This window comes from Equus quagga, chromosome 11 (assembly GCF_021613505.1).
Source record: "Equus quagga isolate Etosha38 chromosome 11, UCLA_HA_Equagga_1.0, whole genome shotgun sequence".
Taxonomy (NCBI): Eukaryota; Metazoa; Chordata; class Mammalia; order Perissodactyla; family Equidae; genus Equus; species Equus quagga.
In genome coordinates this window covers 16,699,234-16,712,112 of record NC_060277.1, presented here as the reverse complement: position 1 = coordinate 16,712,112, position 12,879 = coordinate 16,699,234, and the positions used below count along the sequence as shown (strand labels likewise).

The following is a 12,879-nucleotide window of genomic DNA, read 5'->3' as shown; positions in this document are numbered from 1 at the left end:
TTGTTGACCTTTTATTTGAAAGATAAAATGTTCTCCGTTTCTTATATGAAAATAAATTAATACTTAAGAGACTTTGTATGGATTTTGAGCTGGGTCCAAAGCAGGATACTGCTCTCAAAATATTTTCATATGCTTTTATCATTAATACATTTTTGGAATCTGAATACTTAAATAAGAAATGTGTTTCTGTTATATTTCTAAGTATCTCATTTGTATTGCTTTTTGGCAGACTTTTGCATATGGTTCCTGTGGACACGAATGAAGCAATTCCAACCATAAATTTTTTCTTCTCCACCCCCAACCCACATTAATACTCTCTACAATATGATGAAAGATGCAGCAAAACAAACCAATCATGGTTCCGCTGTTCAAGAAGCATGTTTTCTGTCCTAGCTCTAGTACAGAGTGCCATTATGCAAAGAAAATATTCCTTATAGTTCTCCTCTTAAGGCCTATCTCTTCATCTCAGACTTAGAATCAGAGTGTTTGGGTAAAAAGCTACAAGTTAGATACTGTTTGATGATGATGAAAAGCCTTAGGTAAATATTTTAAGATATGGTGTTAAGAATAAAAACACCAAGAGTTTTAATCATACCTACATACGATTGGCTATGAAAGAGGTGACAGAATGAGGTAAGAACAAAACATCTTGACCTAGATGTAAAAATCAGTCTGACATCTTCTAAGGTAAGCATGATACCGTGATCTATTAAAGTAATACATCTTCGGCCAGTTTCTGGCAAAGAGCTCCCCCTAAAACCGTTGGAATTTCCTACAATAAGAGTGATAAAGGTGTCTTTTGTTATGTTAATGAGGTGATTTTTGGACTCCACCTAAGGATGGGTCAGGAAGGGGAGACGGGTTGGAGATTGAGTTCAATGACCAATGGGCAATGATTTGCGCAATCTTGCCCATGTAATAAGGTCTCCATAAAAACCCAAAAGGGCTGGGTTCAGAGAACTTCCAGGATGGGGAACTAGAACGCTTTCACGTGCCACTGTACCGAGCCTCAAACTCCACAAGGAAAGAAGCTCCTTTGTTTGGGACCCCATCCCGTGTATGTTTTCATCTGGCTGTTGATTCATACCCTTTAATGTTCTTTGTAATATCCTTTGTAATAAATTGGTAATCTAGTGAGTGAAAGGGTTTACTGACTTCTGTGAGCCACTCTAACAAATTAATCAAACCCAAGGAGGGGTTCGTGGTAATCTCTGATTTATAGCCAGGTGGTCAAAAGCACAGGTAACAACCTGGGGCTTGTGATTGGCATCTGAAGTGGAGGGCAGTCTTGCAGGACTGAGCCCTTAACCTGTGGGATCTGATGCTATCTCCTGGTGGACAGTGTCAGAATTAAATTGAATTGTAGGACACCCAGCTGGTATCCGAGAGATTAGAAGAGATGGCCTCTAGGTGTCCACGTTGCTTTATATTCTACCAAAATGAATGTCTTGCTGAAACTTTATTTTTTCTTCAATCATAATGTTAACCATTTATATATGACTTCTTTGACTGTCTCTTTAATGTTATTACATATAACCCAGTGACAGTTGAAGTTTGTTATAAAACTTTTGGTCTCTTCTCTTTCTCTTGTCCTTTTAATCCCTCTCCTTCTTTCTCTTCTCATCACAAAGAAATGATAAACACAAATAAAACCCACCTTGACCTTGCATCTCAGTGTCACTATCACCTTCTCTCTTTCCTCTTCCTTGTATAGCCAAGTTTCTTCAAAGGGGGGTTTTCACTCACCGTCTCAACTTCCTCCCAACTCACTTCCCTGGGATCTAGCTTTGGCTGCTACCATTACCCTGAATCTGCTTTTGCTAGGTCCATTTTCTAGTTGTCACAGCCAATGGACACTTCCCGTTATTTCCCTTTGATCCCTACAGCACTTGACATTGTTGGTTGGCTGCTCTTTGAAACATCCTTCTTGCACGACATCATGCTTTTGTGGATCTGTAACTCTACTTATTCTCATTCAAGCTCTGCCTGCCCCTTAAATGTTGGTGCCCCCCAACATTCTATCCACAACCCCATTTCCTGTTTGCATCCAGACCCTTGGCTTTATCAATCTCATATATGCCATGCTCCAGATCCTTGCATTTAACTGCCTATTAATTATTCCAGAGAAACTTTAATTTCAATACATCTGAAATCAAACTTCATCTTTTGCCCATACTTCGTTTTCTTTCATGTTCCACACATATTTGTCACCAACTCCCATCAATTCTACATTTTCATTCTTTATCCCCTCCTCTCCATTCCCATTAACAATTCTTTGGTTCAGTCCTCATCTGAATGAATTCTCTAAGTCTTGAACTGGTCTTGCTGTTAGTCAGGTCTCCATCTTTTCTGAACAAATTGCAGCCAATATAGTGATTTAAAAACTCTTTAAATCTAATCATGTAATTTATTACCTGCTCCAAATTCTAGAGGATCAAGTTGAATTCCTTACTAAGCATTTCAGGCCATTTGTAACAATGGAAAGAGCACAGGTTTCAACCTTTACCAGTTGTATGATTGTGTGTGTGTTGAGGGAGTGTTCAGTTTCTTCATCTGAATTGTGGAGGGGTTCAAATGTTAAAAGTGTACTATCTAATACAAGATATGTGCTCAAGAAATGGCTGCTGTCTGATGCCACATTGGTCCTGCAGGACTGCTCTGAGTTCTCTGGAGGCAGCCGGTCTCCTCTATCCTGACTTTCAGCTTGTGCCTGGAACAGCCCTGCCTTTGGTCTATCCGGTTAATTCCTATTCATCTTTCAATATTACACTTGGGTACCACTTCCATGTCGAGCTTAGGTGGCTTCACACCTTAGTTAGGTAGCCACAATTATCACTTCCTCCTCTCTGCTCCTATTGTACACTCCATAAATCTTATTTGTGGCTCTTCTGTTAGTGCTGTAAAAAAAAAAAAAAAAAAAAAGTTTGGTTCTGGACTATTTCAGAAAGTGTACAGCGAGCTCCTTGAGCACAGGTGTTCATCACCTTCGTATGCTCATGTGGAGCACAGTCACCTGCATGAGTGCTAATCATCAGATACTTGGTAAGTAGTGTCCAAATTATGAGATATGTACAAACTAGGGGCAAGACAATGTGCTCATAACTGTTTTTTATTTTTTGAAATACGCGTGAACCATTTTTCTTGAAAAATTCAATCTCTTAGTTAAAGGAAAAAGAAATTCAGACCAAGTATTTTGTGGAAACTTTTTCTCAACTTAAAGATAACTTAAAGAACATGCTACCAACTGTGCGTACTCATATGCAATGGTTTATTCCTTGAAGATTTTGTGAGGATTCAATGAGATAATCTTTCTATTGCCCCCTTAGCATAGTGACTGACACATAATAACCATTTAAAAAGTTGGTCTTTAACATTATTACAATCATTCATAGATCATGTATTTGCGTTTACCTTGTTCACTCAGATTCCTCTAAAATCTACATTACTAAATCAACTAAATTGGGCGCAGGAGAAATGGACACATTCTTTCAGGCCACAGGATAGCAGCCTGCCCACATGGACTGAAAGCTTACAGAGCAAGAGGGCTCACTGAGATGTGAGAGCGGTTAGCTGAGTCCATGTTCATGCGTCAATACTTAAAGCTAACTGGCTATTAAGACAAATTAAGATAGAACTGATTGTCTCTTCACCCAATAACTTTTGGCCACAACGCATAATATTAATCACAGATACTAACTATCCTAGAAGTTCTAGAGGCTCAGCTATCAGAATAATTTTAAAAAACACTGTAATCAGCAGTATTTTATATACTTCAGTCCAGAATTTCCACAAGGGTTTTCATTTTAGCCTTGTAAGTTTAGAGAACACAGTAGTTATAGTTATACATGGTCATGGAACAAATTAATAGATTATAACATATTTTCCGAGGCTGGTTTTCTTATGATTATTGAATATCCAATAATTTGATATTTTATGATTATCAATAAAACTTTTTTGGCAAGTCTTACCTGTAATTAAAAAGTATTTCAAAATTTAAAAAACTTACTAGAAAAGAATGAAAAGCATTATTGTTTGTTCTAACAAAATTTATTATGCAGTAATTACAAAGGTTAAAGACTCTTCCATCTCAAATAAAAATAACTGTTATAATTACACATATAATATAGTACCTTATAGAGTGATTCCAATAAATATCACAGGAAATACAGTGCATTTTTAAATTGGAGAGACAAATACTTTCTCATTCACAGTGTTTGACATAGGAAAGCCTGTTCACATAATGATCTGTATAAGGTCATGCTCTTAGTAACAGTCCACACAGAGCTGTGCCAACACAATTCTTTCAGAATGTGAAGTACCGGGCAAACCACTCCTGGCGCTGGGGATCTGGAGAAGCCACCGGGGAAGCTTCACTCTGAGGAGGACTGAATTCATAAAAAGAGAGACATGTAACCCAGCATTACGCTGTTTTGCAAAATGAAGGGAAAAGCACATAAAACATCAGTCTAGGTAACCACGACTTGCTCCCTATGCTAGAAGATGCACTTTAAAGCTTTGCTCCTTCCTCTGCACTACATGGGGTTCTCCACTCCATGAGAGGGCATCAGCGGCTCAGATGAAGTCAGGTAAGGAGGAGTCACATGGCAACAATTACACAAAACAAACATCAGACAGTTGAGAAAAATAATGTCACCTTCTTTGAATAAAGAAATTTAGGAGGAATTGTGGGAAATGAGAGAACAAGATAACATTCCTCTCTTTCAGCACCGTTTTTCTTGTAGGTAATTAAAATTTTAGAATCTGACACAGCATTTGATTCTTTCAGATGTGTCCTTAACTATAACTAAATTAAGTAGCTAAACCATGGTATTCTATTTTACCATATGTATATTTATAGTAAACTTTCATAATTCCATAAGCAAATACTCTAGGGGAAAAGGAGCACGTTAAAAAGCCAATTTCCCCTCCATCCTCAAAGTTCTGTAATTTATACATATCTTAATTCTAACTAAAGATTCTTTGGGCTAGTTGAGAAAACAAGAGAATCCCTACCGTCTCTGGGGGAAATTACAAGGCACGCAACAATGTGTAATGGAAACTCCAGTAGTCACGTTCCTTGAGCTCATGCACATGCATCCTACTGATACCTGAATATACCCATGCACAAGGGAAAATAAGCAACACAAAAGATTTAGCAGGAGACACATTCAAAGGTGTATGTGACTATTTTCCATTCTTGCTATCTTTTTCTACTTAAAATAATTACTCATTAACTATGTCATTAACCACTTAGCCTGGAAAAAGATAGTCTGCCTGTAAGACTATTACTAGTGACACCGCTTGAGATTTACTAAGAATAAGTTAAAAATAAATAAAGCAGCACAAAATAGTAAGGTAAGCATAACGACAGTATTTTCTGACTTTAGTTATTTAATGGATAAACAACTGGAAGTTATTCAAATTTTACTTGTTAATACATTTAATAAACTGAGATAAATTAAAATTGGAATGTTAATTATAAAAATTATTTTTTCTAAATTTATTTTTGCTTATGTGTATCATTAAGTTCCCAGAGATTATGTATTTTTTATTTTGGCAATAAGCATGGTTAAACAAGAAAGGGGAAAAAAATAAACATATAAGAAACAGAAACAAAAGCTACTTAATTATTTTTTTAAGTTCTGTAATAAGGATGGATTATTACTGAAAAATTGGTGACAATAATAAAAACAAAGGTTTATAAATATTAAAATCCTAAGCATATGAATTACATTAGCACCTCTTTAAGCATTTAGAAAATTGACAAGAAATTAGAAAAAATCTTTTAACAGAGTCAAAAAGGAGTGCTCTAGAGAGGGGATAAATATACTTTGAAAATATTTCACAGTAATATATCTTTTCCTAGGCTGTTCTTAAAGCAGTGGATTTCTACAATGTAAGAAGGTAAATTTCTCAAGTTAAAAAAGAAAAGAAAAGGAAAAAAAATCCCTGGTGAGACGGGGCTCACCTCAAAAATGTCTTGGGCTCTTTGGGTGGCACTGGCTGTGGAAGTGGTTTGCTGCTGTTGAACTCAATATCGTGGACTGGAGAATTAGGAATGGGATCCAGGCGGTTAGGATGTCCATTGCCCACTCCACCAGATTCCAGAGCACTTAGATTGGGAACACTCACAAACCTGTTTGTTGGTGATTTATCATTCTTCTTCTTTTGCTGCATTAAAAATAATACATGTGAGGATAGTCCCTGCATAAGGACACATGAGAAAATAGGAATAGTAGAAGATATAAATTTGGCATGGGAAAATTTTAGAAGTTTTCTGTTAAGTTGGGATGTTAAAATGAACCAGTGTTACCCAAAGCGTGGTCTGGTGATCCTTGGAGGTGTTCTTTATCTACATGGAATCCTCACAGACAGACATGCTGCTAGGACAGAAGGAATGAGGAAGAAACATTTAGGAATAGTTCATGGCGGGGGGGGGGGAGGGGGAAAGAATGCCAAGGGGTAAAGAATACTGGGAGGAAAAGGGAAAAGAAAGGGGGAAAGAGTAGGTCTTGCAGATACCACAAGGTTAAATGGATTTAGGCTAAAATTAGGAGAAGGGATAAAGTTAAAGTAATTAAAAGAAAGGTCCATGAACTTTAGCCATCTGTCAAAGGGAGGCAGTCCTTGCCTGGAAAAAAAAGGAACGAGAAAATGCTTGGCAAAGTAGTTTGAAACAAATCTCACATTTCTACTTAAGACCTAAAGCTGACTCAGAGAAATAATTTGGTTTTAAATTCACTGCACCATCTTTCTGAAGAGAGAAAATTAAATCTGCACAATTAAGCCTTATTTCCCAATTAATTTGTAGTATCATTAATTGGCTCACAATAGTTTTAAAAAATTTAGAAGTTTTAAAACAGAAGTGGTCCATGTTAGTTGGTCTTTTGTTTTTCTTTTTTTCTGAGGAAGATTAGCCTTGAGCTAACATCTGTGCCAGTCTTCCTCTACTTTATATGTGGGTCGCCACCACAGTATCGCTGACAAGTGGTGTAGGTCTGCGCCCAGGATCTGAATCCATGAACCCAGGCCACTGAAGCGGAGCACACTGAACTTAACCACTAGGCCACAGGGCTGGCCCCTGGTTTTTAAAATTAACAGATAAGAAGAAGAATACAATTGCAGATTATCAAAATCTATCAATCAGTTTGCAAATCATTAACTTTAGTCTATTTTATTTACACCTCTAGAATCAATGAGCATCATCTTGCTATGAAGAATAAAAATTATGCTGTAAATATTTTGAATATTTCCACATTTTACTAATAAAATGGATGCTAATTAAATTTATGAAATAATTTTTTTGTAAACTGACTCCAGAGTTTAGAAAAAAATACCATTAATAGACAAGACGGCCCTTTTCCTTTACTTATAAAGTAATGATGTCACTACCCAGACGTTGTCTTCTATGTCATATTCTATGAATCAGAGCCTCTGACAAGGAGCCTGTTTTAGCATTACTGAAAAAAGAAAGGGAGAATAATGTCTTCTTCAGAACTATTTGTGAAAACTGAAGTCACTACTAGGAGTCAAAAGTAGTTTGAAAGTTCTTGAAGAGATGTATCTTTTGCATTTTCTTGTTCTAGTCACCAGAGGGATAATTAAACTTCCTTAAAGTTTCTATTTTAAGAAATCAAAAGTATCATTGGTAAAGTTCTACAGTAATGGTTTTGTAGCTAAAAATGTAATTCCGATAAAATAAATAAAAAATAAAAGGAAAATTTTTCTAGGATATCTTGTTTTAATAAGTCTCATAATCTGTTTTATAATTAAAAACTTATTTCACCCTAAATTATCAATTTAAAAACTAAAACTATATTCATTCATTCAGCAGTTGTTTATTGAGAGCCTTCTATGTGCCCGGCAGTACTGTAGGCTCTGGAGACACAGCAATGAGCCTGCCTACTACAGTCATTCTATTTTACAAAAGATTTAAGTCATTCTTTTCTTCCCGAGGAAGATCAGCCCTGAGCTAACATCTGCTGCCAATCCTCCTCTTTTTGCTGAGGAAGACTGGCCCTGAGCTAACATCTGTGCCCATCTTCCTCTACTTTATATGTGGGACGCCTACCACAGCATGGCTTGCCAAGCGGTGCCATGTCCACACCCGGGATCCGAACCGGTGAACCCCAGCCTGCTGAAGCGGAACGTGCACGCTTAACCACTGCGCCACTGGGCTGGGCCCTAAGTCATTCTATTTTATAAAGTAATTAGTTTAAAGTTTGAAGCACTTTAAACTGTGAAAGAAAGAAAGATTCCATGTTTTTAACAGAGAAGCTTTATGAGCTTTGAAAGCAAAAATTTCTACTAAAAGCTTAACAGAAATTAGGCATGATGTGCAAATTTACTAAATTTGACTTAAAAAAATAGCTTTAGCACTAGCCCTTTTATTTCTGCTACTGATTTCTGTCAAAAGATATGTAATCCCTATGAAGCCAATATACATAATTATTTATTACTTGCTTTAATCATTAGAATAATTTGTGGTGGCTTATAGAAAACCTGATGAAATTTTGCAACTGAACAAACATTTATTGAATACCCACTATACCCAAGGCACTGCGATGGCAGCCCCAGGAAGCTGGGGTACAGGATGTCTAAGACTTAGCCAGGGCCATTTCCTTTGTCTACAAGGCTCTTCTGTCTAAGAGAGTAGCGAAGTATCAGAATAGGTCATGTTCAATTTTAACTGTCAGTAAAGGTTGCAAGACTGAGAAGTAAAGCCCTTCTCTGAAGATTAGTAGGCAACAAAATAACACGTTCAACCCAAGGGCCATTAAGATGGCAGGCCGTAAGTTAGGGAGAGCTATGGGGTCCCCTGCAGGGCTGGAGTGTCTTTCAGGACCCCTTGGAGGATAGTGAATACTAAGGAAATGATGAGAAATTGTTTTGAGGAGATTTATAAGTTAGTTTTCTTTAGATACATGAAAAACAAAATGGTAAGGTTTTATAATATTAATAAAATATTATTTTAAGGAGTATGAACAAATGACTGTTATTAGAGTCTCATTCTGAAAATGAATGAAAAAGTCATAGATTTTAGTCCTAGATCACTAAATTTAAGAAAACATTTTTTTGGAAGCTTTATCCTATGCTTCTCTAAATATTTTATAAAAATTTTAATCAAGTTTTAAACGATATCCCTATTTTACAGTGTTTACAGCACATACCTTAGTCAATGGATTAATAACACCAACAGTAGGACTTGAGTTAAACACTTTGTTGAAGTTAGTTTCTCGATTGACTAATTCCAGCTGATAAAATTTATTATCCTCCTATGCAAAAGAATTACAAACATCTCTTAAACATTTTCTATTGAATATTTAAAAACTTAATTGTATAAATGCCATTTCATTCAAAATTTAATACAAAACCTGAAATGAAGACTGATATACCTTGTTCAAAGATTTCTGGACCTGACTGCCAGTGCCTTAAAGACCACTGATGGGTAAGTTTTCAACACTGTCAAACCCTTTGCTCTGGGACTCTGCTCTACCCCTTAATACCTTTTCCTTTTGAGACTGGACCTAAACATTTTATTTGGTCCCATCTCTGTTCCAAAGAGCTGACTGTGCAGTTTGAGCAGGCTTAACTTGCATTCACAGGGCCGTGTACGTGGCTGAGTTGTTTCCACGTATGAAGAAGACACTATGATATAGCATCATTCTTGACTACTAGAAACATATTTGATCTTGCCTAATCTTCTCTCTGAGACATCAACGTATTACAGCAATGGTAACCACAGAACAGAGGAAAACTGAACAGCCCATCCAGGGATAGACTCTTTGCCTTTGGCCTCATCAACACCACGTGCTAACTGAACAACCAGACTGCAGGAAGTAAACACGTAGGGAAACGGAACAGTGTGTGCAACGCATGGCGGTGCTCTAGTAGAACTGGATTCTTCACCCCTCTTAGTTGCCACTGACTGTAATTTGCCTCGTTAATCTCAGCCCATGTGTCTCTCAGTCCACGGAATCAGGGTGTAGTGGACAAGGTGTGGAACAATCCTTGGCTGGATTCCTGGCCCTGTCACCGACTAGCTGTGTTGCTTTGGAAAGTTACTTCACTCTTTGAAGTCTAATACCTATCCTGTTGTGAGGAAAAATACAATTATATATCTGTAACACCTGCTTAGTAAAAACCAGAAAATCAGTAGCTATTTCTATGGACCATGGATGAAATACACTGAATACATTTGCTAATTTCATGTGTGGGACGTAAGGTAATTTTCCATCAGTCCACTGCTATCAGAGCAATCTATGAGGTCAACGCTCATGTTCACAATGCTTGGAAAACTGTGTGGTCAGTAGATTGAAGCAGCACACACTCTTATCTTTCCAGTGCCTGCTCCTGTGTTCCATCTATGAACTCCAATCTACTACTTGTTGCTTTTGGCATGAACTTCTAGTCCCAGACAACAGGAAGGCTTTCCTAAAGGCTAAAAGAGATAGGTTAATTAAAAAGGACTTCAGAAATAAACGTTCTTATAAAGGCTCTCTTTGCATGCCAGTGTTCAAAGTTTTCAGTTGAAAAAATCAATGAGCAAATAGAGTGATTAGCATTCTATTTCTAGTTTTATTCTGAAAGGTTTTCATTTGATAGTGGCAGTAAAAAGCAATATTTTAATTATCGATCAGGACACAGAATTTTAGAAGACCTTGAAATGTTTTATGAATTTTAAAACATTTGTGAATTTTTTATTCTTGAAGAATAATGGCTTTAATGACGGCAGTGTATTTCTTGTTAAATCTCTATTTTCTTCTCTGATGGACTTCTCAGAGCCCCTAACACCTCAGTGTGAACATGAGACTCTCCAAGAGATAGCCTGGAGCTTTCCTTAGGCTAGATCATGGACCTCTTTTCCCTGCAGTATCTCCTTGGATCAGGGTTCAGTGGAGCACACTTTAGGAAATTAACATGACTAACCTGCAAGTGTACAGTGCAGACCAATGCCTGCATATGTGGACTGTTCTTTCCTATCCCATTCTAATTCTACATGTGCAACACACACACACACACACACACATTTCAATAGTACATTAACTGTACAATGGCAATGACATGCTAAACATTCAGTATGTGTTAAAAAAAGTTTTTTTTAAAAAATATTAAAAAAGAGGCACAAGTCCCTTACCCTAATACCAAATTTAACATTTCTTTATATTTCTTATCCTCACTCATAAACATTTTAATAAACTTTCAATCACAATGCACATATTTTGTACTTTCAATGTTCATTTAGCATTACTTAAAAATACTTTCCCAACCAACAGTCTATTGATTACCACACGGTTACACCAAAAACAAAATTTCTTACAATTAGTTTCTTTATGACCTGGTCTCTTTCTGTAAGCATGGCTTTTAATTCTGTAATCATCTGGATATCTTCCGGTTTTGATTCTCTCATTAGATATTTTTCTTCCATTTCTTCTAGTCTGAAAACAAGAAAATCTTTAGCTCATTGATATGACTCAGACACATTCTTCTGAAATACCTACATTTTTCAGATTAGTCCAGCTGGACACACATAAAAATTTAAAACCAAACTTTTTTCCTTAAAACTTTTGAGCGTAATGACCTGATTGCCTCAAGAGCTACAGTGTTGTTAAAAGCTCTCCAGAGGTAGATGATGTTATCAAAAGCCTTTGCAGGTTACTTTTTCAAGAATTCACTCATTTTTTGCCATTCAAGACTATACGGGGATGAGGTGAGGTAAGCTCTGTAGAAGAAATGATATGCTGAATGATACTAACCCAGTAAATACAGGTTTGATCTGGAAACGTAGGCTTACAATCAGGAGAATTTACCACACATACAAAACTGTGTGATGACATAAGCCTTGGTAACATATATAAAATGGACAAGAAAAGAGAGAGGAAAGGGGAACAAAGGACACACATATATGACATCATTCTTTCCTGGTTTATGGGAAACGCAATTTACAAATTCTCTATTATCAGCTAATACATATAAACTGTAAAAAAACTGGTTCATCAGGTAAGAGAAGTTTATGTCCTTCCAGGCCTATTCTGCCCTGAATGAGATGAGAAGGAAATAGGATTGAATGCCACTGAAGAATACAGAACAGAGGTCACTTGTTATGAGCAGGGGCGACATGGACCCTGCAGAGTCTAAGAATATAAGACAGGGTAGAATGAAGAGGATGCAAATGGACACTGCTGGCTTAGTTTGAAAAAAAAAAAAAGCATTTTCAATTTTAGAAAATTTAAATAATTAGGACAATTAAAAAACATTGTTTTTAGACTATAAAGGATAGAACTTAAGCTTAATACAACTGTGGTTAATGAAGATTCACAGGAAAACTTAATTCACTCTACAAATACTGAGGAACTTCTAGATGATCTAACCTCTAGGAATCAGAGACCCATGCCCACCCCTCCGTCCCAGAGAGGTACCAGAATCTCTGCGTATTTTAGCAATTTTAGTAAACTCCTCTCCTAACTCAGCCCAAGCTAAAGATCTGGAGGTAACATATTTTGCTCCCTCCCCAGCCCCACAGCTAAATCTGGAGGTGAGGAGAAGGGTGGCATTAGGAAGTGACTGTCTCAGATCATCTGGGACTTTGTCAGCTCATTGTGAGGTTGGTGTCACTATCTTTACTTTTGTTCTTTTGTGACAATGCAGATGGAGTGAAAGATAACGTGATTCACCGAGCTCACATCAAGGGACCTTGCATTTTATAACGATATGACATTTTATGGGCAAAGGTTTTAAGCTTGATAAATGGTCATCTAGTCAAGGAAAAGGCGTTTGGGTTCAATACTGGAGTAGCCACAAGGTGTCACTGGAGTAATACTCTATCATTAAAAGCAAGGTACAAGATTTTTGAACTGTCTTCTGCAGCCGAACAAGACT

General features: G+C 36.9%; 1 protein-coding gene across 5 annotated transcripts in view; it reads right to left on the bottom strand.

Annotated features, from left to right (window-relative positions):
• Positions 1–4,051: 4,051 nt before the first annotated feature.
• Positions 4,052–12,879, bottom strand: part of FAM184A (family with sequence similarity 184 member A) — a 134,699-nt gene continuing 125,871 nt past the window's right edge. For 2 of the 5 annotated variants that reach the window (XM_046674280.1, XM_046674278.1), the window contains 4 exons: positions 11,321–11,438; positions 9,171–9,275; positions 5,969–6,171; positions 4,052–4,385 (listed from right to left, as the gene is read on the bottom strand). In XM_046674280.1, the coding sequence (XP_046530236.1) occupies positions 4,304–4,385; positions 5,969–6,171; positions 9,171–9,275; positions 11,321–11,438 (508 nt within the window). In that variant the 3' untranslated portion in view covers positions 4,052–4,303. Of the gene's footprint in view, positions 5,109–5,968; positions 6,632–9,170; positions 9,276–11,320; positions 11,439–12,879 lie in introns of those variants that run through there. The other 3 variants (XR_006890460.1, XM_046674279.1, XM_046674281.1) reach the window with 3 other exon arrangements.